General features: G+C 40.8%; 1 protein-coding gene across 2 annotated transcripts in view; it reads left to right on the forward strand.

The window, feature by feature from the left end:
• The window catches only part of CACHD1 (cache domain containing 1), a 208,511-nt gene that overhangs the window by 124,134 nt on the left and 59,182 nt on the right, over positions 1-25,195 (forward strand). Inside the window, exons 1-2 of one of the 2 annotated variants that reach the window (XM_027058992.2) lie at positions 2,159-5,324; positions 9,241-9,347. In XM_027058992.2, the coding sequence (XP_026914793.2) occupies positions 5,293-5,324; positions 9,241-9,347 (139 nt within the window). In that variant the 5' untranslated portion in view covers positions 2,159-5,292. Of the gene's footprint in view, positions 1-2,158; positions 5,325-9,240; positions 9,348-25,195 lie in introns of those variants that run through there. The other variant, XM_027058991.2, reaches the window with a different exon arrangement.

A 25,195-nucleotide genomic window follows, 5' to 3' on the forward strand; every position in this document is an offset into this window, starting at 1 on the left:
CTTTCAAGTTGTTCTCCCTTATCTCAAACTTTCATCTCCAGTCCTTTTAAAAATGATTACTACCTGCAGGCAGGTGAAATGTTACAGATACTGTCTTTATGAATATTAGCATCAGAAGGACTTCACTTGAGCTCAGAATTCAACAAAGATTTTACAGAATGTTTTACATTTCAGAAGGCCAACTAAGTGACATTATTTAACTTATGTAAGAGTTACTTACATATGCTTATACTTCAGTAAAATACTTTCTTGGGTTTTACTCTTATAAGTGTTGTTCTACTGGGGAGCCTGGGTGGCTCAGTAGGTGGGGCTTCCGACTTCACAGGTCATGATCTTCTAGTTCATGGGTTTGAACCCCGTGTCAGTCGGGCTCTATGCTGACAGCTCAGAGCCTGGAGCCTGATTCAGATTCTGTGTCTCTCTCTCTGTCTCTCTCCGCCCCTCCCCCACTTGCATTCTGTCTCTTTCTCTCTCAAAAATAAACATTAAAAAATGAATGTTATTTTACTTAGATTATTCAAATGATCTTAACAGCTATCTGCTCCTCCCCACCCCCATTGTGCCCATGAAGAAGCAGGCTCAGAGGTTGTATCCAGGCTCAGGGAGCAGGATTTAGAATCTGGGTTGCCTGATTTCAAATCATTTTTTTAAAATGTTTATTTTTGAGAGAAAGAGAGAGAGACCAAGGATCCAAAGTGGGCTCTGCACTGACAGCAGAGTCTCCAATGCAGGGCTCGAACTCAGGAACCGTGAAATCATGACCTGAACCAAAGTCAGATGCTTAACTGACTGAGCCACCCAGGCGCCCCTGACATCATTTTTTTAAATGACAATATTTTGACCTGTGGTAAAATTAGAATGGTTTAGCTGCCAATTGAAATGCTAAACTATGTTTTCCTTCTTAGAATTTCACTAGAGGCTGTTTTATGACCCTCTGAAGTTTCTAAATTGGCTGAATGTAAATCTCCCATAGTCTGGTTAGTTTGTTTCTTAGTGTTAAAACCGTGTTCCTGCGGTAATTTATGTCCTTTCCGTCCATGTGTGTGGTGGTGGTGGCGGCAGGGGGATAGGTACCTGTACATTTAGGACTGTTGATGAACATCCTCCCAGCAGAAAGCATACCTGCATCTGGGTCTGCTGAAAGTCCTGCTTTCTGGAGTTTTCCTTGTGTGACCTTTACTAAAAGAAGGGAGACCTGCCACTCTGCTTAGAATACTGACCTTCACCAGTGGCCTTTTGCGGATTTTAGGGAGAGAGTTGATCCTGTGATTTTCTTTTCTTCCTTGTCTCCTTCCTTTTTAGAAAATCTCATCTCTAAAAGAAACTAGCTAGTGGACTCTACTAGCTTTAAGAAATGAACCCTGTGATAACAAAGGACTAGAAGTTTTCCTTGGGCTTTTTATATGTTTATTGTGCAAAAATATCACCGTGTCTTCAAAGAACGCCAAGATTTAAAAACCATTCTAAAATCTGTTTGGGGGGACCCTACTTTCCTAATAAGGTGATGCACACACATAGCTTTATTAACTTACTGATATCATGTCAGTAGTTCTTTTTGAGGACACAGTCCTAAGTATTCCACATCTTACATTTCCTGTTTCTTTCACAGGGAGACTTGGACAGGCCTCTTCCCTCTTCAGGGCCCATGTGCCTGAGAGATTAGGCCAGTTCATCTACAAGGTCATCTGCTAACTTGGAGATTCTTAGTGCTTCTCTTTGATGTCTGTGTCCTACCACTCACAGTTGTCTGCTATTTACAAAGGAAGAAAGCACACAAATTTCCAATCTCTAGTCCCAGGAAGTCTCCACCTCTTAGGTTTCCTGCATTTATTCATCCAGCAGACATTTATTAACTAATATCTTGCTCTTCACAGCCAACTCTGGGCCACAGGCTCTGGGGATAAACACAGGAAAGGCTCTCTCTTTGTGTCTTCTTAGCAAGGGAGGGAAGTGTATAAATAAATGTACAGCAACTTAAGCCCTTCTTGGAGGTCAAGTTGGCAGGATGGACATGGGCTGCAGAATAGCACGAAGGGAACCTTTGGGTCCCACCAGGCCTGTGTCCACCTGCTTGTGTTTTGGGTTTTTTTTTTTGGGGGGGGGGTGGGGTTTGTTTTTTTTTCCTCCAGGTTCCCTTCTTTCTTCTTCATGCACCCCTGCAACAACCTGGTGATGAGGAAGATAAGGATAAATGTTTAATGTGGTCATGGATCCACTTCCAATTCCCCTAGATGTCACCTGTGCAATTTTTCAAGCTTGCATGAGAAAGTGGATTAAATGAATAATACTGCCATTTTGAATCTAGCCAGGAGACATACAATCACAGCAGGGCCTTCTCTCAGCGATCTGTTGTGGTGGGAAAATGGTGAAAAAGAAATGGGCCTGGTTTGTATGATAGTTAGACTTTCATAGAGAAAGAGAGACTTTGTTGCTCTGCAAGCCTTACCTTGCAAGGGTGTTTGACACTGGCCATGTTTCTGCTGTGGCTGAGTTGCTGAAACCTGAAGGTTTAATCCTTAATACTGATAAGAACAAAAAGAATGTGACTTATCTCTCCAATCTCTGCAGAGATGGAAGGAAAAACCATTTCTCGGACCATGATTACACGTTATTTGACAGCTTTTCAGTTTGCCCATTAATTTAGGTGTTTGAATAAGTAAACTCGGTTGGGGGCGTTCAAGTATCATTTACTTTATAAATGTGATAGTTCCTTTTTGAAGTGATCCTACTCTTACCCCTTTCTTCTACCATTCATAGAGTTTAAATATTTGCCAGTGCAGATGTTTGATTTTTATCTTAGCTCTCTCTTTGTTTAACTTTATTCTCATGGGTGGTTAAGTGGAAGATAAGGGGGTTCTTGTTTAATTCTTTTCAACTGGTGTTGCTCAAATATTTGGAGAGCAGACACTTCCCAGAAAGAATGAGCAGGAACCTGTTTGGATGGAGGCGAAATGATGTCTCCCTATCATGGCAGACCAGACACTGTTAGGTTGTTACTAGGACCAAGGGGTCTGGAAGACATGGTCACTTCCCAGGGTCCAGACGGTCTTTGAGAGACTCTGACAGCTGCTTACCGGTCAAGGGATTTTGCCTCCCGTGCTTACCAGAAAGATGTGTGCTCTTCCTAAAGTGGAGCTTGGTGGTTGAACAGCCCTAGCAGCAAGGGCCAGCCTTGTGTTGTCGATTCATTGGCAGCCTCACTGTGTCTGTTCCACCTGCTTCTGATCCAATACCAGATTCTACTTCAGGAAGAAATAGTGGGATTTTTTGTTTTTAACCTTTTGCACCTGTCTCGGCATTTTAGCAGTGATTAAAAACAAGCAAACAAGTAAAAAACATTCCCTAGCCCATTAGCTGTCATCATAGTTGCTTTGTTAATGGACTCAACTGGCAGTTTGAGCCTGGCTCTTCTGAGAGATCCTCGGGTATTTGCTTTTTCAATTACTGCCTTAAAAATGTGTCCGTGAGCAATACCGCATTTCACCACCACCCTGGGAATCCACACTGTGGGTGTGGTTTTTGTGTGCAAAGTGATAAATTGGGCAGGCTTCCTTGGAAATGTTGAGGAAAACCCAGGGTTCTGAGTGATTTGCCTGGCAAATCACCTTCCATAGGAAATTTAAACAAAGACCAAAAAAGAGACTCAGGAAGTAAATCCCAACTGGTGTATGTGTCTCTCTCCTTTATATCTTTTTCTTTCTAAACTGGGACTCCACTGAAAAGTTGATTTACACTGTGAATCGTGGCTGAATGAAATCCAATTGGAACTCACTTGAACACTGTTTTGATGTAAGATTCAAAGCTTCTGCAAATTTATTTTATCTTCTACATTTGCTGATCTCCTGCTTGTAAATCCTGTTGAAGGAGAATAAAAATGACTGCAGCCTGATGGGAATTAAATGTCTGAAGTTCAAAGCAGTTTGCACATCAGAGCAAACGTCAATCAAATGAACATCTTGCAAGCCAGGCAGGGAGTGAATTTCTCCATGGGGAAGAGATCAAAGTGGGAGTCACAGTTCTGTTTTCTCCCTCGGGATGCAGTTTCGATCAGTTGTTCATGAAAGTAAATCCAGAAGGAAGTTTTTTTTTTTCTTTCCTTTTCAAACTTACAGGCATAGGAAAGATAGAATTATTTGAAACTAAATTTCAGGCGCTGGTTTTATCTTATGAAAATAAGTATAGAAAGCAGTCATAATCCAATATCTCCTTTTTTTCAAGTGAGGGTCTATAGGAGATTTAGATAGGATCATTCTCTTATTATAAATTCCTTTTTTAAAGTACAGATATAAAGTTGAATTGCCCTGCTCATTTTATACGAAAATCTATGATTTTACCAGTACTTGACCTTTTCCATAAAGCTGGAATACTATAAATGTGACTGGCAGCTAATATACTTCTCAATGAAAAATCTTGTAGGTAACCCTTAAGCTAACTGACATGTTTCTATAAAGTATTGTAAGCAGTAACTTTATGTTTCTCATAGTCCCCAAATCAGGGTGAATAGTATGTTTCTTTTTATAAATAGAATTTACAAGAGGCACAGGTGCATAAAATGCATTCCCATCGTAGTCAAGGCAACTGTTTCTCTGGGATCTGGAGGTGGCTAATATAACGGCCAAGCATGTTTTACTCCTGTGTTTAGAGTCCAGGAGGAATCTGGAGTCCAGAAGAGAAGATACTAGTGAGTGTGGGCGAGTGGAGGGTGAAGAGATAATCACAGGGTTTTTGCTCTTGCTTTTTCTCCTAGCTGGCTCAGCAGCTCGGGACACACCGTTCTCCTGTATCTCTAAGCCCCCTGTTGACACCTGCTTCCTTACCTGACTGGCAGGTCAGCAGTCTAGGCAGAGACAGAAGCAGAGTGAGGTTTATTTCTGGGCACTTCAGTGTTAACCCAGCTGGGGAGTGCATGCTCTATGGTTGAGGTTCAGCACATGTGAAGGAACTCAAGACAACTGAGACTATTGAGAGACTGTTACCACTTAAAGAATAGCATCCAGCAGGAAGCAGGAGGAAAGAGAGTGGTTGACAGGTCTCTGAATTCTTTAAATATCAGAATGTGGGGGCTTACTAGGAGAAAATTAACTTAAAACCACCAGCATTCACTTCATTCAGGTTACCCAGGGAGCAAGAATTAAATCACGTTCCAAAATGAGGTAACAAGCTGTTCATCCCTTCCTGCTAAACTTTCAGAACCCTCTTGTCCTTGAGCGAACAAGACGCAAGTCAGATTGCCCTCTGGCTGGGGTTCTCCTGCAAGGTGGTTATTTACTGCTAAGACATCAGGATTGTTCTATGGATTCCTTCAGAGAAAAGAACTTCTTCAGGTATTTTACATTTTATTGGATCAGGTCTGGATCAGGTTTGGTCTCTGGAAGCCTGTGTGTTTGCACACATCAGTTGGGGCTTTCCTGAGCTGTGTTTCAGTGTTACGTCTTGTCCACATTTACAGTAAAACTACAGTTGTGGCATTGTGCATCCTATGTTAACTGCCCTGAGAATTTTCAGAATTTGGTGCAGTTTTTTTTCTTGGTATTGTCTTCATTCTATTACCTTTGTTGTACATAAGCCATTTGTTCAAGGTTCTCAGAATGCCAGGGTCTTTCTTTCAGAGGAGTTTAGTACCAGGAAAAGGAGAAAACTGGTTTGAGCTGGCACCAGGTCTGCTGTATCTCTTCTCTGTGCAAGGAATGTACATGCTGGCTCTCCTATCCACTGACTCTCTTGAAACCCCTCGGATTTGGGAGGGGAACTTGAGGCTTTTCTAGAATGAAATAATAAAAAACAACTCCCTAATGGCCAATTTCATAGCTATGCCAGTAGTGAGCATTCACTTTATCAACAATTAGTAAAGAACACCTGCCTTGAATATTTTCTTCCTTTTCCTCTAAATCCTTATCTTTGTGAGTAGAGAACTCTTTCTCTGTAGCTATGCATTGTGAAGCCTTATGTTTAGCCACTGTCATTTTCTATTAAGTAAAAAGCAAAGATTTCCCCTATGCCCTACAATCTTTCAGAGTAACCTTTTCCTCTGAGAGAATTGAATTCTACTTCAGCTATTTTAGATAATGTCAAGGATGATTTATTTGTTGATTTATTGAGCTATGTTGTAACATATTCATTATGAAGGAGAGCTCAAGTGTATGTTTACATCTTGGTTCTGTTTGCTTCCCAGCTGCGACCTTGGGCTTCTTGATTTAACATTTCTGTGCCTCAGTTTCCAGGCATTCAAATGGAGATGATAATAGTACTTTTCCTAGGCTTTGTGAGGATCACATTGAGTTTATCCGTGTGAAATACTTGGAATATGCCTGACATATGATGAACACTTAGTAGCTGCTGTTACCATTACTAACCCATCCATTCGTAGTTCTTATTACTTATTAAATGCTCACTATGTGACAGGCTTTTAAGAGCCATTTTCTGATTTAATTCTTAACACAACCTTATGAAATAGGTGCTATTGTTATCACCATTTTACAGATGAGAAAAACAGAGGCTTAGAAAACGTAAGTTATGTGCAAGATGGAATTTAAATGCAAAGTCCAGTGCAGGTCTGGTTACTGCTCAAGTCCATGCTGCTGACCATGACATAACCATGCTTTGCCACAGTGGCAGTGCCTTGTTCATCATAGATGTTCCATGAGTATGACTGGGTAAAATACCCAGAGCTTTCCAGTGACTACCTCTCTGCCCTTCCTCATTTGTCACCAATAAGAATCTATGGAATACCACACATTGCCAGCAGTGTGTTAGACCTGAGAGAGAAATACAAATCCTCAAGTAACTTAGAGTCCCATTGGGGGAACTAAGACTTCTCAGATATGTGAAAAGGTTTTAGAAAGAATTGGGAGTTCAAGTGCCATGTGGTAGGATTTACACAAGAAGCCTTCCATACCAAAACCTTTGGCATCTCACCTCTAACTTGACCTGTCTTTATTTGATATATGGAAAAGGCAAAAAAATAAAAATTAAAAATAAGATAATTTGCTCGTTATAATGAGCTTGTGCCCTCTCTCTTTCTCTGAAATAGAATATTTTTTTTTAATTATGGCACATGCTTTGAGATAAGATGGAGGCACTTGGCATAGAATGAGAAACCATCCACAGTTAGGACAGGACTTTCTGGGAAAATAATAAGTGAATAAAGACTTGAAGGAAGACTGGGTAAATAATCAAGAGAAACTTCGATAATTGCACTTGTCCAAAATGGTAGCCACTACTCAGTGATTATACAATAGAAAATTTCATATGTTAACTGGAATTAAAATCTTTAAAAATTTAGTGTTTAAGTTACATTAGGCACATTTCAAATGCTCAGCAACCACATGTAGCTACCATAGGGACACTGCAAAAATAATACATTGTCATCATTACAGAGAATTCTCCTGGACTGCCCTGATCTGGGCCAGGGGTGAAACAAGTCTGGCACCCTGCCTGTTTTTGAAAATTAAGGTATTTTGGAACACAGCCATACTCCTTCTTTGTGAATGCTCTTTGGCTGCTTTCACACTACAGTGACAGAGTTTTAGCAGTTGTGATAGAGACTGTATAGCCAGCCCATGAGCCCAAAACGTTATCATGTCTTTTATTAAAAAGTTTGTGAGGGAATAGATTTTATGTGGCTATCTAGAGCAAGGCAAGCAGGTGAGTTCCTTGTATAGTGCCACTCCTGTGGCACAGATGTTGAAATGCTACGAGAGAGGGCTAGTGAGATTATGTTGCTTTGCCCGCATGCACACAGGCAGCTGCCGATGTATTAATTTCTTCTTTCCTCTCCATCTGTGGCTTTTGAGGCAGCAGTCTCTTGTCTAGACAAATTGGAGCAGGTCCAAGGAAGAGCAACCACGTTGGTGAAGCAACTGTGTCCTTGGAGCCACAGTTGACAATGTTGATATAAGATATAATTCTGTACTGGGTTGGAGGCTGAACTAAAGGTCTCTTAAAATCCAGTTACTTTCTCCTTTGAGATGATATGTATCCAAACAAAACTGTTTAACTTTTGTTTTAGAACCCAACACACCACGTGAAGACCTAGTCCCCTTGCTTATACAATCAGTTTAACGTAATAATTCTTATATATTGTGAAATGGGATCGACAGATCCTCAAAGTTCACATGAATAATTGAGTGGATCTTGATTTTTAGGAGTGTTTCTTCCGGGTCATATAGTTTCTCTACCTGTGTTCATGGAATTTCATTAATGGCATTTACAAATTGATGTACGTACACATTTTAACATTTTAAAAACTCTAATTTCAGATTCAGTTAGTTTGGAGGGGGGACTCTTAGAAATTTCATGAGTCTTATCAGTATATGAAATCCTAAATGAGTTATTTAGAAATTCAAAGTTTTTTGCTTTTGTTACTTCTGGATTAAGTTCACTTAAAAATACTCATGGGGGGAATAAAAACTTGTAGGGAGTGTATGTGAATGAGATGGTACATTTTCCTCTTATTTTCTTGCAGATTGCTGTTTGCTGTAGCAAATGAGTCATTGATTACACTAGTGTTTATTGATCAGCAACTAGCCGGAGTACTTACATTGTTCTAGCCCTAACCCTAACATTGAACTACCACTGGAAATCAAAAAGGCTTTGACTTTATTTATATTATAGTCCAGAAGGTACAAACTATGTGTTCTATACCAGGAGAGGAACTTTGTTCTCTCTCTCTCTCTCTCTTTTTAATTTTCTTCCCTGGATAAGAAAACCAAGGTTCAGGAAAATTGAACAGAGCAGGGATTCAGGTCTAGATGTTGCCTAAGCCCCAAACGTTCTTTCTCCTTCATTACTCACTATTTTTGTTCTTGATCACTGGTTTTCAGATAAGATAATTTAAAGAATTGTTTCATATATTACATCAGAGCTTAAGTCTGCATTTTTAAAATTATTGTCTGATTTTGTCAAATCTGTTTTCTGTATGATTTTATCAATAGTGCCTCATTCAAATTCATTAGGGAGAGAATTGGGTCAAAGGATTGTTATTTTTTAATCTCCTTAGAATTGAACTTGACTTCTAAAGCCTCCTAGAAGCAGATGTTTTTTCCCATATTGTTCTGAAATGATATTTTTTAATATTTAAAATCTAAATCACAATTTACTGTTTATGAGCTGGATATATACAATAAACAATACAATAAACAATATACTGTTTATTACTGTTCATATGCAGTATGAATTATCTTGTTGGTTTTTCTGAATTTAATAACGACTAAGTAAATATTGCTAATTCTATTGTTTCAGATTTGATGGGAACTTTAACACCAATGTATCTAGAACAATTAGTTGTGATCGACTTTCTACTACTGTTAATAGCCGGGCCTTCAATCCAGGACGAGATTTAAATTCAGGTCAGTAATCTCTTGGCTTATAAAGGTGAACTGTATTTCACCACATTCACACTGAATAAATGTATTGCTTTAGATGTTATCCCTTAAGATTTGAACAGAAAATATCATATACTTAAAATTGGATATTTCTTTCTGGAAGTTGACACTTGGAAGAGGGAAAGGAAAAAGAAAATCCAGCTGAACTGTATTGAGTGTTTACTGTATAGTATATATATGGCATATACCTTGCTAGACTCTTGAATCTGTTGTCTCATTTATTAGGAGTTTTACACTCATTATTTTAAAGGTTATTTTAGAGACCCATCTTTGCATTAGAATGTGCTGAATTTATATTCCCTATTTACAATTTTTAATTTGTTTTGGTGTTTTGGAAAGGATGATGAGGAAGCATTTCTAAGAAATGGTGCCAGGATGTTATATATCGAAGTTGCGCTTTGTTCAAATGCAGTGGTAATAACTATTAGGGTACCTGTGCGTATATAGTTATATATAGTTCCAAAGGCACATAGTGTCTCTGCTATCTTGTCCTGGCATTCCAGTCTATATTTCTCACCCTATTTGTCTTGTTATGTACATTTGTTGATGGGCTTCAGAACCTAAAGGCTTCCCTTTTAAGAGTTAGAAATAAAATTTAGACATCACCTACCAGCTTCAATCCTCAGATTTTGCCAAAGAAAAATCTGAGGCTCAGGAGATTCTAAGGCTTCCCTTATTATTGGATAGATGAAGGATCTAATCCTTAAACATGAAGAACTGTATTTCCCAAATTCCAGGTCTCTTGCAGATATGTAAAACTCTAGAGAAGATAGAGGAACAGAATATTTACTTTTAGGACCCCATCCAGTCATGGTCTGTGGGGAGAGTTGTGGTCTTTGGGAGTTGTTGTATACACAAACCAAGTAATCTAAGTAAGCCTGGAAAGGAAGAACTATAAGCCTTCTGTTGCTTAAGGATATTAAAACTCCAGCTTCTGGCTAAATTAAATGATCAACCTAAATATGCCAAGCACATATTGTCTAGAGCAATATATAATGGATTTGGTTTTTGTTGTTGTTGTTTGTTTTTGTTTTTTGTTTTGTTTTTGGGGTTTTTTTTTGTTTTTTGGGGTTTTTGGGTTTTTTTGGTCAGAGGCCTTTTGGAGCAAGTGGGGTTAATTCTTAAAAAAGTTTACTGAAAATATTTTCCATTAAAAAAAAAAAGAGTAGGGAAGAGCATAGAGTGGACAGAGAAAATGAATTATGGAAGATTCCATAGCTGGCACAGGGCACAGAGCTGGAACTTGCATTTTCTAGTTTCCAGATTCACTCCTTACCTCTTTACCTCCCATATGCTCAGTAACACAAGACATGTTGCTGGGTCTGAAGATTTGAGTTTGAATTAGCACTTTTTGAATAGGATCGGATATAAATGTGTCCCAGAAATACACATCTTGTTAAAAATTTTTACAATATATGTTAACTTGTGGGCTGTTTGAATTAATAAGGAAAAAATATAGTTCATTACTTCTTTATATACATAAGATACAGAAGGGCTCACACATAAATGTTAATACTTAACCTCTTAGTTCTGGAATAGTGGGATATGTTTACTTCCTTATTAATTTTCTTAATTTTAAATTAAGCATGCGTTGCTTTGTAGAACAAGGGAAAAAATAAAGCAATAAGGAATTACACACTATTTTCCGGTGTTATTTTCAGTCCTTTCTGGTAGACCGTACCTTTCATAATACATATCTGATAGTAGATCCTCAGTATGGTGCTAAGGTTCTAAACAAAACTCCATTACCCTCCTGGCTAGGTGACTGGGACTTGAGAAAGTGCAAGCTGGGGCCAGGCTAAGGGTGGTGCATGCTCCCTTGGGAGCCAGAACAACACTCTTCTGCCAGGATCTCTCACCTCAGTGGGCCAGACCTTGGAGGATCTGGAAGATGCTGCAGCCAGGGCTCCATCCTCATTGCCTTATTTTACATGTTTTCATTGTTTCTAATAATGAGTGTATTGTTAAGATCTATCTCCATCATTAATAGTCCTAGTGTGTACCTATTGAGCACCTTCTATGGGTAAACACTTTTCCTTTGTATTAGGTCAGCTATAAACGAAGCAAAAAGCTTATATTCTGGGAGCTGGGGGACATAAATCTTAAAAGGACAAGGAAATATACATGTCTGATGATGAATGTTATGGAGGAAAAGCAATGTAAGGATGAGACACAGTGGTACTTTGGGCTGGGGAGGGGAGGGGGGGAGGAGGGAGGAGTCTTCTTATTTTATAAAAGTGCTCATCAGTGAGATCTGAGTAAGTGGGCTTGAAAAACCGTAAGAATAACTGGAGGAAACGTATCCCAGGCAAAGGGTGTGAGTTAGGAGAATGTTTAGTGTGCTCAGTAACAGCAAGAAGGCCACTATAAGTGTGATTCAGTGGGTGAGGATTGACAGTAGAAGATGAGACCAAAGAGGCAATTGGGGCCAGGCCAGATCACCAAGGATCTTACTTTACTGGCCCTCATAAGGACTTCAGATTTTGCTGCGAATAAGATAGGAGGTCCTGGTGGAGAGAGGTGAGGGCAAGGAGCAAAGGGTTTATGCAGAGTCATGACTTGGCTTAGGTTAAAAGGTTTATCACTGCTGTGGCAAGAATACATAATAGCAAGGCAAAAGTGGAAGCAGGGAGACCATTTAAGAGGTTATCCCAAAATCCAGGTGGCAGGTGGCCATAGCATTAATAGTGCAGTAACAGTGAAGGTGGTGAGAAGTGGTTGGATTCTGAATGTGTTTTGCAGATAGAACCATTAGGATTTGCTGATTAATTAGATGGGGTGGGGAGTGTGTGAGAGAGTAAGAGAAGATCTGGCAAGGACTTCCAAGGTATTTGGCCTTATCAATGAGAATGACAGTTGCCATTTTTTATGATAGAGAATACTGGTGACAGTCAAGGAATCAACATTTCAGTTTGAAAAAAGTGGGGTTTGAAATGTGCATTAGATATCCACATGGAGAGGTGCCTGAGTGGCTCAGTCAGTTAAGCGTCCAACTTTGGCTCAGGTCATGATCTCACAGTTCCTGGGTTTGAGCCTTGCATCGGGCTCTGTGCTGACAGCTCAGAACTTTGGAGCCTGCTTCAGATTCTTTGTCTCCCTCTCTCTTCTGCACCTCTCCTGCTTGCTTCAGATTCTCTCTCTCTCTCTCTCTCTCTCTCTCTCTCTCTCTCTTTCTCTCTCTCTTTCTCTCTCTCTCTCTCAAAAACGAATATTTTTAAAATTTTTTCATTTTATTTTTTTTGAAAATTTTTAGTGTTTATTTTTTGAGAGAGAGAGTGCAAGCAGAGGAGGAGCAGAGAGAGGAAGACACAGAATCTGAAGCAGGTTCCAGGCTCTGAGCTGTAAGCACAGAGCCTGATGCAGGGCATGAACCCACAAATGGCAAAATCATGACCTGAGCCAAAGTCGGCCACTTAACTGACTGAGCCACCCAGGCATCCCTAAAAAAATTTTTTTAATTAAAAAATAGAATATCCACATAGAAATGTTGTCTAAGCAGTTGGATATACAAGTCTGGAGTCTGGGGAATGGGTCAGACTAGAGACTGAAATTTGAGATTCATTGTGTATAGGTAATACTTAAATCATGAGACCCAAAAAGGTCATCCAGCAAGAAGCCGTGGATAAAATGGAAAAGAAGTCCAGGACTGAGTCTTGGGATACTTTACTGCTTAAAGTTTACTGAAATGAAGAGGAAGTGGTAAAGGAATTTGAAAAGGAAGTCAATCTGGTAGAAGACCAAGAGAGCCATCTCCTTGAAGCCAAGTGAACAAAGTATTTCAAGAAGCAAGGAGAGGTCAACTGGGTTAAGTAGGCCCAGTAAGATGAAGGCTAAGAAACCTGACCTTGGATTTAGCGGGGGGGGGAGTCGTCAATGAACTTGAATGAGGGCTGTTTGGTAGATCAGTAGACTAGAATGATAGGATGATCCTGGTTAGTTCGAGCTCTTAAAAATGGAGAGGAGCTGGAAACAGTAAGTACATGAACTGCCAGGGCTTGCTGAAAGGAAGGGAAGCTGGAGTGCCATGTGGAGTCAAGAGAGTGTTAAATTAAAAGGAGTTATAGCATGGTTGTGTGCCAAAGAGGAGGATCCAGTAGAGGAAAGCTAAAGACCCAGAAGCAAGAGGAGTGACAATTGCTGGAGTCTTTTCCTTGATTAGGCAAGAGATAGTGGGATTCCAAGGAGAGGGTCCAAAAGCACAGTGTTCATTCTTAATAAGAGGAGGGAAGGAAGAGCAAGTGTGCAGAGATGCTCATAATGATCAAGGTAGTGGGCATTCCATTCTTCATGATGTTGTTTTCTCAAGAGACTTAGGAAGCAAGATCATTGGCCAAGAGAAAGGCCAGAGGAAGCAGTATTGAAGACCTCTTCGTTATGTTGAGATTATCTTCTGTAACTGAGGTTTTAGAGTAGAACTCCTCTGAACACATAATTGGGAATCCTGACAGAGTTCTGTTTCATTACAGTAGTTCTTAGTGAGGGGAGAGGGAGTTTAAAAAATCAAGAAGGGGAGGAAGAAGATGGTGAGGACAGAGGTGTATGGTTAAAGATCAGATCTTGAATTCTGATATTTCTAAAAGCATGACTCAAGTGTAACATACTACCCTAAGGAGAGTTGTTCTCGGCACCGTTGACATAGCTAGATTTACAAGCAGTTTTTGGCAATATTCAGGTATTTGAGAACTGACTTGCTTGTATTTGAAGTTTTGTGACATTCCACCAAGCAGTGGCTGCATCCCAAAGTCCACATTCTTGAGCAGTCATTTGTAATTTAAGAGGAGTGGTAGGTGGTGGAGGGTGACCTCAGAGGCCCCCCCCCTTTCCTCCTCTACAGCTCATGCCCCTTTTCAGAGCAGAATTAATGGACTTCATAGGCTATCGCATGTCTGATATTTACATCTGTAAGATGTCCAGCCTCGGGCCCTTTCAGACTGTATATAATCCGTCAATGGGTCCCTAATTGATAACACAGTTTCATATTGCCTTTCAGACTAGCTGGAAACAGACTCTCAAAAATTGTAAACCATTCTTAGCTTTATTTAGCCAAAACTAGGTCATGTGTCCATCCATCCGACACACATGTATATTCTTTTTCTTAAACCTACCCCTGCCAGATCTCTGCTTTCTAAACTGACTCCTTGTCCCTGATTCCATTCAGGCAACCAGCATTTGACAGTTCATGCATTACATTATGGTGCTGGTAATGTTTTGCTCAGATTCCTTCTTGCTTTTATCCCTAGTTTCTCTCCCTCCCTCCCTCCCTGTCTCTCTCTTTTTTTAAATTCCTGCTGAGCTATTTTCTTGTGCGTAGCCTGATCCCTAAAGAGAGTTTATTTGAAGAGTCCAAGGAAAGTTGCCTCTTGCTCCCTTGAGTTATGCAATTGAGGTGTGAGCAGAGGGGGAGTTAGTCTTTCTTGCCAAAAGAAAAAGTGCCTGGACTTTTTTTATATTGTGTTTGATTTAAAGACCTCATTTGAAGTTGCAAACTTCGATCTTGGTAGCGTCGCAGTCTCCATCGAGAAACGGGATTCACGGGGCGTAAGGGCATCTGTAAGTCAGGTTACAGCGGTACATGCTGCCGGAGGCATAGGTGGGCACCAGGGCCTGTGTTGCCACTTTCAGGGGCTTCACTGCATCCTTCTGTGAATGCCAAAGATTGTGTGTTGTAGGCTTCTCTCTCTCTTCTTTAAAATGCCATGGGAATTATCTGTTCAGTATGCTAATGCCAATGCAATGAAAAGCTTGTGTTCTATCTAAAAACCTAAAATAAGAGAATAAAAATCAAACTAGGAATTTCTCGTTTCTTTTTATGCCTAACTGTCCGAGCTTCATGATTGCATTAGCGTCACAAGAGATGTGATAATTATTCACATAACATCTAAAAACTGTTCAGTCACTTAGAAATCTAGAGGTGCCTGGGTGGCTCAGTCAGTTGAGCGTCCAGTTTCAGCTCAGGTCCTGATTTCATGGTTCGTGGGGTCAAGCCCCGCATAGGGCTCACTGCTGTCAGTGCACAGCCCACTTTGGATCATCTGTCTCCCTCTCTCTCTGCCCTCACCCCACTCTCTCTGCCCTCACCCCACTCTCTCTCTATCTCTCTCTCAAAAGTAAGCAAACATTAAAAAAATACTATTAAAAAACTATTCAGTCACTTAGAAATCCAGATTGTTGAGGCTATGCGATTCAGTTTACATGTGTGTGTACACGTATATACAAAATTAAGTATACAGAGGCCTCTTTTCTTCACTGATTCCCCTTCAAGTTCCAGCCCTATAATGGGTGCTACTGCAAAGACTAGTCTTTCTTATAGTTTGTCACAACAACCCTTTTATACTGATTGCAGAAGATTTTATTAGTCGCATATATTCTCATATGCATCTTCTCTCATAATACATATCATAATGGATACAGCCTGGTTTTGTTTTTGTTTTAGTTAACAAATATATCCTGAGCATTTCTTTGTATATATGTGAATAAATATACTTCTAGATCATGGTGGTAATGATTGTATAACATCCTTGAAGTAGGGACACCTGGGTGGCCTAGTCGGTTAAGTGTCCAACCCTTGATTTTGGCTCAAGTCATGATCTCATGGTTTGTAAGATAAAGCTTCACATTAGGATCTGCGTTGACAGTGCAGGGCCTGCTTGGGATTTTCTCTCTCTCTCTCTCTCTCTCTCTCTCTCTCTCTGCCCCTCTTTATCTCTCTCTCAAAATAAAATAAATAAACTTAAAAAAAAATCCCTGAATTAACCAGTCTGCCCCAGTTTAACATTTAGAATGTCCCAATTTTTTTTAACTGTATCATTGTTCCCCTGGAGGGATTTCAGGTGACCCCTCTTCAGTTTTCCTTGACCCCTGTGTAGTAGTTGACAGGTAAACTTCTTTTTTGAAGTTCTGTCATCCTTTGGTTTCTATAAAATTACTCTGTACCATTTACCTGTTTACTTCTGAGTCCTTTTCATTTTTCTTCTTAAGCTCCTTTTTCCTCAGGTAGATGTCCCCACATGTTCTCTCTTACTCACCTTCCTCACTTCTAAATGTTATCTCCCCAAATGTTCTCAATTTAGCCAGCACCTTGGCTCCTACCACATGCTATGAAATATTCCAAATCTCTCATTCCAGCTGTGGCCTATTTGAGTTTTTTTTTTTTACTGAGTAACCAAATTTAAGACACACATGTCTCTGTGATTATTCTGTAGCTACCTCAAAAATTAAATTTATTTAAGTTTATTTATTTATTTTTGAGAGACAGAGTGAGAGGGGGAGGGGCAGAGAGAGAGAGAGGGAGAGACAGAACCTCAAGCAGGCTCTGCGCTGTCAGCCTGGAGCCAGACGTGGGGCTCGAACTCATAAACCATGAGATTGTGACCTGAGCCGAAACAGAGTCAGATGTTTAAGCGACTGAGCCACCCAGGCACCCTGCTACCTCAAAAATTAAACAGCTCACTTTTCTCTAAACTTCTCCCCAGTCTGGGCTCACTATCACAATTAGTTCCACCTCCATCCTGGTCACACTGGGAATTCTTCCTCACCTTTTTCTACCTAGTACTTCTCCAGGTTTTAACAGATTCCTCTTGAGTTGGTGATCAAATGAGAGTGTGAGTGAGTGGATATTGTTAAGCATTTACTATGTACAAGACCCCTCACTAGGCATTTACTATGTGTGCTTCTTCCTGGGTATTATGCTGACTTGTGATGTAGTTCTCATTGTCCCCTTTGCACTGAAGGGGCAACCTGGCTCAGAATCCATAGTTCAAAGATATGTCTTGAATCCCTTTGTCTTCTCCATTGCTAATGACAATAAACTTAGATCTTCATAGACCTTTCTGTTAATATAGAAATTAATATAGAATATAGAATTAAATACAGAATTAATATAAAAAACCTCCCATTAGGTTTCTCTGCTTTTATTCTCTTTTTCAATATATTCTGTACACTATAGATATTTTGCAAACATCTGCGCTGTAACTCCATTTCTCAAAAACCTCTGATGACTCACCTGTAAGATAAAGTAGAGGCCTTTCATCTCCATTTCCTCCTCCTCCTCTTCCCTCTACCCTCAGGGAATCACTTTCATTTCTTCAAATCCCCAATCTCTCTCACTCTTCCATACTTTAGCTTATGTTATTGTTTTTATCCTAAAATACAGTGCCTGCCTTCTCCGACTTGTAAAATATTGCTCATTCCTCAGGGCCCAGCTTCTCTGTCATCTTTCCTGACTCTTATAGGTAGAATTCCTTGTCGGTTGTACAGGTTGGGTTCACTAGGGGCACGCTTCATGGAGACTGGCAGCCTGCAGGAAAAGGAAAGAAGTGGGATTGAGCGGTGGGAGAAGTTGGGCTGAGATACAGTCTCAGTGGAGTCCTCAGCCACCTCAGGGGGAGCTTGCAGGCTGGGGGCGGGGGGCTGTCATTCAGAGTCATGTTGGCCCAGCTACAACTCTTCTTTATTATTTTACTCTACGGTACATTCTTAGAAATTGAATTTTTTATCTTGAATATTTACCTGATCCTCTGCTCCTTTTCATTTAGTTTTTATTCGTTGAGTTCCCGATCTAGTGACCTGCCCATAGCAGGTACACAGTAAATGCTTTTTGATGAATGAATGAATGAATGGAAGGAAGGAAGGAAGGAAGGAAGGAAGGAAGAGAGAAGGAGAGACTAGGATTTTCTTTGTGCTGTTGTTTTTATAATGGAAGAGCCAAGCCTTTTGCAGGACCTTAGTGAAGAAAAGAATGTGGTTGTAATTTGCTTGCAAGGTAGCGCTGGTTTCTTTAGCTTCACAGCAAATCAGACATAAATATCCCAGGTATATAGAATGACACAGACTATGCGCATGAATAATATCATCCTACATTTGCATGATACTAACTATGGTGAGTCCAAACACACAATGTACACAAGAAAATCAATCTGCTCTGCTTCTTAGTACCTCATAAACCATCTCATGTTTTCATCTTATTCTTACCATGGATACCAAAGACAAGTATCCAGTCCATTTTATAGATGAGAAACAGGCCCAATTGATCTACCTAAAGTCAAACAAATTGTTGGTATTGAGATGACTAAACATTATGTGTCCTGACTCCTAATCCAATGGGCTTCCTACCATAGACAGCTTAAGATGAGATTTTTCCATCCCTGTGATCTGCCTACTGACATTTCACACTCTTTATGTCTAAAATCAAACCCATGTCTTAGACTCTTCCAAGCCAACCTCTTCCCTCTCCATGTTCCATGTGTCAGTTAACAGCAGCTTCATTTTACATGTCACCAAAGCGTGAGATCCAGAACCAACCTATGACTCATTCCTTGTACTTCCTCCTAAAGAGCTTCTCTCAGGTAGCATCTATATATGCTAGTTTCTGTGGCAGACACCAAGATAATCAAGACAGAATTTTTACTCTCAAAGCTTAAAAACAGTTGTATATATGTATTTATTGAGGGGAGTGAAGGGAAGGAGAAGATCAACAGACAATACAGTTACCATACAGCTAAGTGCTATAATGATAAAGGTACCCTGGAGCACTTGAGCCCAGATTCTAAGATTGAGCTGAGTCTCAAAAGACAACGGGAATTATCCTGGTGATATGCATGTGGTCAGTACATTTCCCATTTAGAAACTATAAAAAGTGCAGCCAGCACAATCAGTATCATTGTATAAGAGGGAGTAAGTAACAGGAAGTGAAGGTAACACTAAGCTAGTTTTTAACCACTTGTATATTACTCTGAGGAGTTGGGTTTGGTTTTGATTTGTTTTTTAGCTTGGAGTCAACAAGCTGACAGACTTTTAAGCAGCATAAGCCAGAGAGCTTTGTGGAGAGTGGACGGAAGTGTAGTTAGCCTGGAAGAAAAAGAAAACCAGACTAGACTATTACATGTTATCGAAAAGTGGGAGGGGGCAGTCGAGAGATGGCCATGGCATAAGCAAAATGGCTAGATGAGGGATAAATGAGACGGCAAGAAGCAGAGAATCTTCGTAGATCACTCACTCTTCCAAGTTGTTTGGCTGCGAACAAGGGGAAAGGTCCCTGATAACTTAGGGAAGAGATAGCATGAAGGAAGTGTTCTATTGTTTCTGCTATTGCTAATCATTTAAGTTAGGGAAAGTTCATTGTTTTTTAAGTTAGGGAAACTTGAAAATGTTTATATGCTGAGGACAGTCAGTCTAGGAAGAAAGTAGAACTAAGGAAACAGATGGGACAGTGGAGTTACATGTCTTGGTCCAGTTGTTCCAGTTATCAGAGTCACCTGGAGTGCTTTGTCACAAAACCCAGCCCAGACCTGGCCACTCAAAATGGTGGCTTGGTAAAGCTTGGGAATCCGTAGGTTGCAAAAGCTGATTGTGACAATCAGCTAGGCTTTGAGAACTCTGTTCAAAGTTTCTCCTACCCTTTCCATGAATGTTTGGAGATCACCTGGTCCTTTGGGTCCTCTGGGTGTGGTCTATTAAAAGGAAGGGGATAGAGTAGTAAGTCCTACACTGATCCTAGATTGCCCCAGAAGTTTATTCTGGATTCTCTGAGCCCATGACCAGGCTGTCTTAACCGAATCAAGGACAGAGTGGAATGGTTAGTTTTGCATTATGTAGATAACCTAGAATGGATACAAGGAACTGTGAGTTTGGAGCAGAACCAGAGATTTGAGGATGTTCTCTCCTTCATATTAGACTGAAGTAAATACAGTGGGATTAGCTGGGTCAGCTGTCATTAAGTTTGGCAGTGGCCTTTTACTAGCATGGTCATTGTGGTGGAAGAATCACTGGGCTACATGGCCTGGAGCCCATTCAGGGGTCAGAGCTTAGGGTCACTCTTCCATTCCTGAGGCAGAATATGCTCAGCTTAAAATGGGAATAATAATATCTCTTTGGTAAAGCTCCACAGGAAGCCTTCAACTCTTGTTTGGCTCTTGCTTAGCTGTCAGACACTTGAAAGATTAACCTCTATATGCCTTGGTTACCTGAATGCTAAATTAAACCTACCTCAAAAGGTTGTAATGAGAATTAACTGGGATAATCTGTATAAAAGACTTAGCAAAGTGCCTGGTACATGACCAAATACTCAATATGCCTACCACTCCTGAACATATAAACAGTGTCTGAGGGTCCATGAAATATGGCTCCTCCAGAATATGTGGTAAAATGATGCTCTAGAAGGGAGCTAGGAGTAGGAACTGGAAGGTGTGATACAGGGTATAATGCCACAAATTTGGTTTGGAGTCCTAAAAATGTTTGTTTTATTCCCCTCCAAAATGATTGCTGTTGCACAGAATATTATTGAAATGTGCTCTGTATTTCTGGTCTTTTGGGGAAGTGTGTGTGTGTGCCTGCCTGCCTGCCATTTGTGTATTTAGGACAGCTCTTGTATCTTATATTTGGCAAGCTGTGGGAGGTAGATAGCTTTGTGTGTTTAGCTGAGTAGTGTTGGGCTGGGCATCAGAAAGGCCAGAGTTCCCTGAGGTGGGAGGCAACAAGCTTTCTACTACAGAGCAATTTCTTTGTGTTTCTACCTTTGGTGGATAATACCATCAGGAAAAACCAAAGTCACAGCCCAACTACAAGCAGTTTGTAATCCATCTATTTCTCATCAGCCTGGTGGTTTAAGCATTAAAAAGGGCAGTCAAGGAGTTTGGGGACATGGTTTCATTTTGACTAGAGAAGCTGATGGAAGAATTGGTCAGATGTAGATGGTGAAATTGGAAGGGAAATATTTGGGGGCCATGGGATCTGGAGCCCATATGTTAGAATTCTCCACAGACAGCATACTACACTGAATGCAGACAAATCTTGAGACTCAATAAATGGGAAATAAAGAACTCCTATAAAGGGGAATGGCACATTTTTCTTAAAGTAAACTCTACCTCTAACGTGAGGCTCAAACTCACGACCCTGACATCAAGAATTGCATGCTGTGCGACTGAGCCTGCCAGACACCCTGGAAAGGAACATTTTTTAGCTGCTTTTCCGACAACGATTTGTGTGTTGTGATTCAAGAAAAATAAGCCATTGGGTATTTTGAATTTGTCTTTGCTAGAATTAACATAGGAACTATGAGAGAAAAATAGTAAATTTGTTGAAAGCTACACAGAAAGTGACCTGGGGAACAGAGCTTGCCTTTAAAGAACAAGGAGTTGTCACGGGAACCCCCTCATTTGTTAAAGGCCAATATGAATTTTCTCTCTCATTCTGTCTAAATGTTTCTTGGTCCTATTTGGACATTTTCCTTACTCTTGGGTCAATAATAATCATCTCTTAGTACTGACTACCAAGTTATTCTAAGTTACTAGGAAGTAAGAATACTAATTTTTTCCTCCTTTTTTTTTTTTTTTGCATAAACTTGATCAAAGTCCGTTAGAAATTTGCTCTTTCTAGTTGTAAATCTTTGCGCTTCCTTCCTTCCTATTGACCCTCATTCGTTACCCTTCTTACTTCTCTTTGGTTTCTAAAGGATCTATGGAAATACCTCGTCCAAATCCATCACGTAGAGACTAGAGATGAGGACATTGTGAGAGTTCAGTGGGGGCAGAGGTGAAGAGCCTTGGCCAAGGCCATCATTCACTGGTTCATCTAGCAGTTAGCGACTCAGTGCTTCCTAAAACGAGGCAAGCACCAGGCTCTGTGATGAACTTGGCTCTAGACTCTGCTCCTGCCCTCACAAAGCTTGTGGCAAGTCTGCCTGAGAGACCTGAAACATAGCCACAAAATCAGTACACTGACCATTACTAACTTTTGCTATAAGGAAAATACAGGGAGCTATGAGAGAGGATAATAATTGCGGTGGGGGGGCGGGGGCGGGGGGCGGTCAGGGAAGGTCTCTCTAAGACGGTAAAAGAGTTCTTCCAGGCTAAGGATCACCTTGTGTGGAGAGTTTGGCACGTTTGCCGAACTGAGAGATGTAGCTCTTGACGTACAGTGTAGTGAGTTTAAGAGGGTAAAAGTGAGGTTAGAGCGGGGCGCCTGGAGTGGGGTCAGTTGAGTGACTCTTGATTTCGGCTAAGGTCATGATCCCAGGGTCATGGGGCTGAAGCCACGCTGAGCCTGGAGCCTGCTTAAGATTCATTTTCTCTCTCTCTCTCTCTCTCTCTCTCTCTCTCTCTCTCTCTCTCTCTCTTTATATATACATATATATGCATATACATATATATACATATACATATATATATCTCTTTATATATACATATACACAGATATGTATACACATATCTCTTTATATATACATATACACATATATATATGTGTATATGTATATATAAAGTGAGTATGGAGAGTAGGAAGGGGCCAGATGGTGCAGGGCCTTATCAGTTTTGGATGCAATGCGAGTTGTAGCACAGTTGGAAATCTTGGGAGGGTTTTCAGCAAAGCAATGTTGGGATTTGATTTGCATTTTAGAAAGATGCCTTTGGATGCTGTACAGTGAGTAGATTTAAGGTCAGAGAGCTTGCCAGTCTTAGAGATGGGACCAAAATCCATGGCTTCCTATTCCCAGTCCATTCTGATTTATCAGCATCTTTCTTCTAGTTCCTAAGTGCCAACCCAAATTAAATAGTGCAAAATAGCATTGGGCCTGTGTCCAACGGGCTTTCTTATGTTTATTCAAACTGACAGTGAAAGACCCCTCCAATCTGTTGAACACCTACAGAATAACTAAGAGGTCTCAGTGATATAGTTTCTCAGCGGCATAAAAACTCTATTCTCTAAAATATGCTTTTAATGGCTTAGTGTCACTCAGAGTCCTGAGTGTTATAATTAGCTTGACTCTGCCTTCTGAGCTACAGTATGTGTCTGTGCCCTTTTCCAGCTAAGCCAGCCTGTGGGGTCAGTGGTGAACCCCGTGACATTGGACTGCTCAGCTGACATGGGCCAGTTTTAGCAGCTCAGCCACTTGTTTTTTTCTCACAAGATTAAATGCTCACATTAGCTTAAGTCTTCTTGCCATTGTCCTATCCTTTCTGTCATGTGCCTTCTTAATTGCAATTTATTCACATTGTATATTTACACACTAATGCAGCTGGTTATTTTGATTGAGAAACACCAACATTTGTATATTCTGCCTCTCAAGAGACTTTTCAATCTGCTGATTGCCAATGCATTCAGCATCTATTCACTGACCTCATAGAGGCACTGTCATGCTCTGGAAAGAGCATGTGGCTTTGGAGGCAGACACACCTAGATCAAATCATGACTCTGCCCTTGAGCAAGTTCATTCAGCATCTGTAAAATGGATATAATAACAAACTCCTAAAGTAATTATGAAAATCGGCACACTGTGTGTAAAACTGGTCTGTATGATGCTCAGTAAACTCACTGTCTTATTATCAAATCAGCCTTATTGAGACATAATTGACAGGCCATAAACTTCACAAGTGGAACATACAGTTGATATATTTTGACATGTATCATCTCCCGAAATCATCAGACAAGCAGACTTTTTCTCTCTCTAATTACCTATTTCTGTGCCTGTCATGCTGGCAGTGGTGTTGGGAGAACAGAGTGTCAACCGTTATCGTTATCCTTGCTCTATATTGATTGAGTCACGATATCGATCTTTAATTGGATTTGGCATTAGAAGAGAGTTGGTTAAAACAAACGTGTCACAGATGGCTGAGAAAGAGTACTTCTGAGCAAAGGCTCCCAGCCTGTATGCTGCACACTTCAACCCTGCAGCTCTCACGGAGGGAGCACCTTGATGTGAAGAGAACTGGGCATCTCTGCTCAAGGCACAGAGGTGACTCTGATACAGAACTTGTCCTCAAGGATCTCCGATTCTGGGGATGGAGGAGCGAAAAGTTACCCAGAAAAGTAATTACTCTAACCAGAAGGTGGGAGAGGTAAGATGCTGGAGGATTTCAGAGACTGTAGTAGCTTCCAATTGGGCAGAAGCTCCAGAGAAGAAGAAACCATTTACTGCCACCTTCACATGTGTCTGTCTGAGTTAGGTGTGCAGAGCAGTTGAGACGAATACAGGTCCTACCCGTTGATAGCCTAAAACCTGACACTGTGCATCATGGGCCGGCAGGTTGGACGTATGCCCAGCCTTTTCCTGGACAGTGTCCAGCATTTCTGAGGAAAGAGCAAGCATGCAGCACCCCGGCCCAAGTTATCCAGTGGCCCCAACACCTCACTAACTTCTAGGAATGGGGGAAGCTGCCTCTGGGTTGCCTGTGTGGAAAATAGGCCTCTATTCACCTCCACATCTTGGTCAGAGAGGGGCCCAGTTGGGGTTCACACCACAGTGATAGATTGCTGCTGGGCCCTGGGGTCCTCATTACCATCATATCCATCATCTTCTGCTAGTACCGAATAATGGATGAAATTTAATCAGATGCCAAAGGAGTTCTCAGCAGGAGGGTTTGAGGAACCTTGCCTGATACTTACACTCTAGTGGCGGAATGATTATAAGGAACCAAAATGATCTTTTGTGGGGAGACTAAATGTATCATGCACTGTATGAATTCTGATTTATTTTTAAAACATTCTCGCTCTCCTTGGCTCCCCTTTTAATAGTCTCACTGTAGCCTGTTTATTGTTACAGATGTTACTTTTAAATGAGGTCATTGAGCTTTACTTCCAAAGGCAGTGTTTGCCTTTTTATTGCCGGCTCGGCAGGGCTGCCTCAAGACCAGTGCTAACATGAGATCAAGGCGAAGGCTTCAGACCCCCAGAGAAAGAGCCGCCTCCATGTTGACATGCACTCACCTCAGCCATAGGTCTCCAGGGAGAGCGTGGTCGCCTGAGTCCAGGTGTTGACCTTGACCTCTGCCTGTCAGAGTAGGACGGGCACAGGCATTGTGGTCACGCGTGCTTGACTGCGG

The sequence above is a fragment of the Acinonyx jubatus genome, chromosome C1 (genome assembly GCF_027475565.1).
Source record: "Acinonyx jubatus isolate Ajub_Pintada_27869175 chromosome C1, VMU_Ajub_asm_v1.0, whole genome shotgun sequence".
In the NCBI taxonomy this organism is placed as follows: domain Eukaryota; kingdom Metazoa; phylum Chordata; class Mammalia; order Carnivora; family Felidae; genus Acinonyx; species Acinonyx jubatus.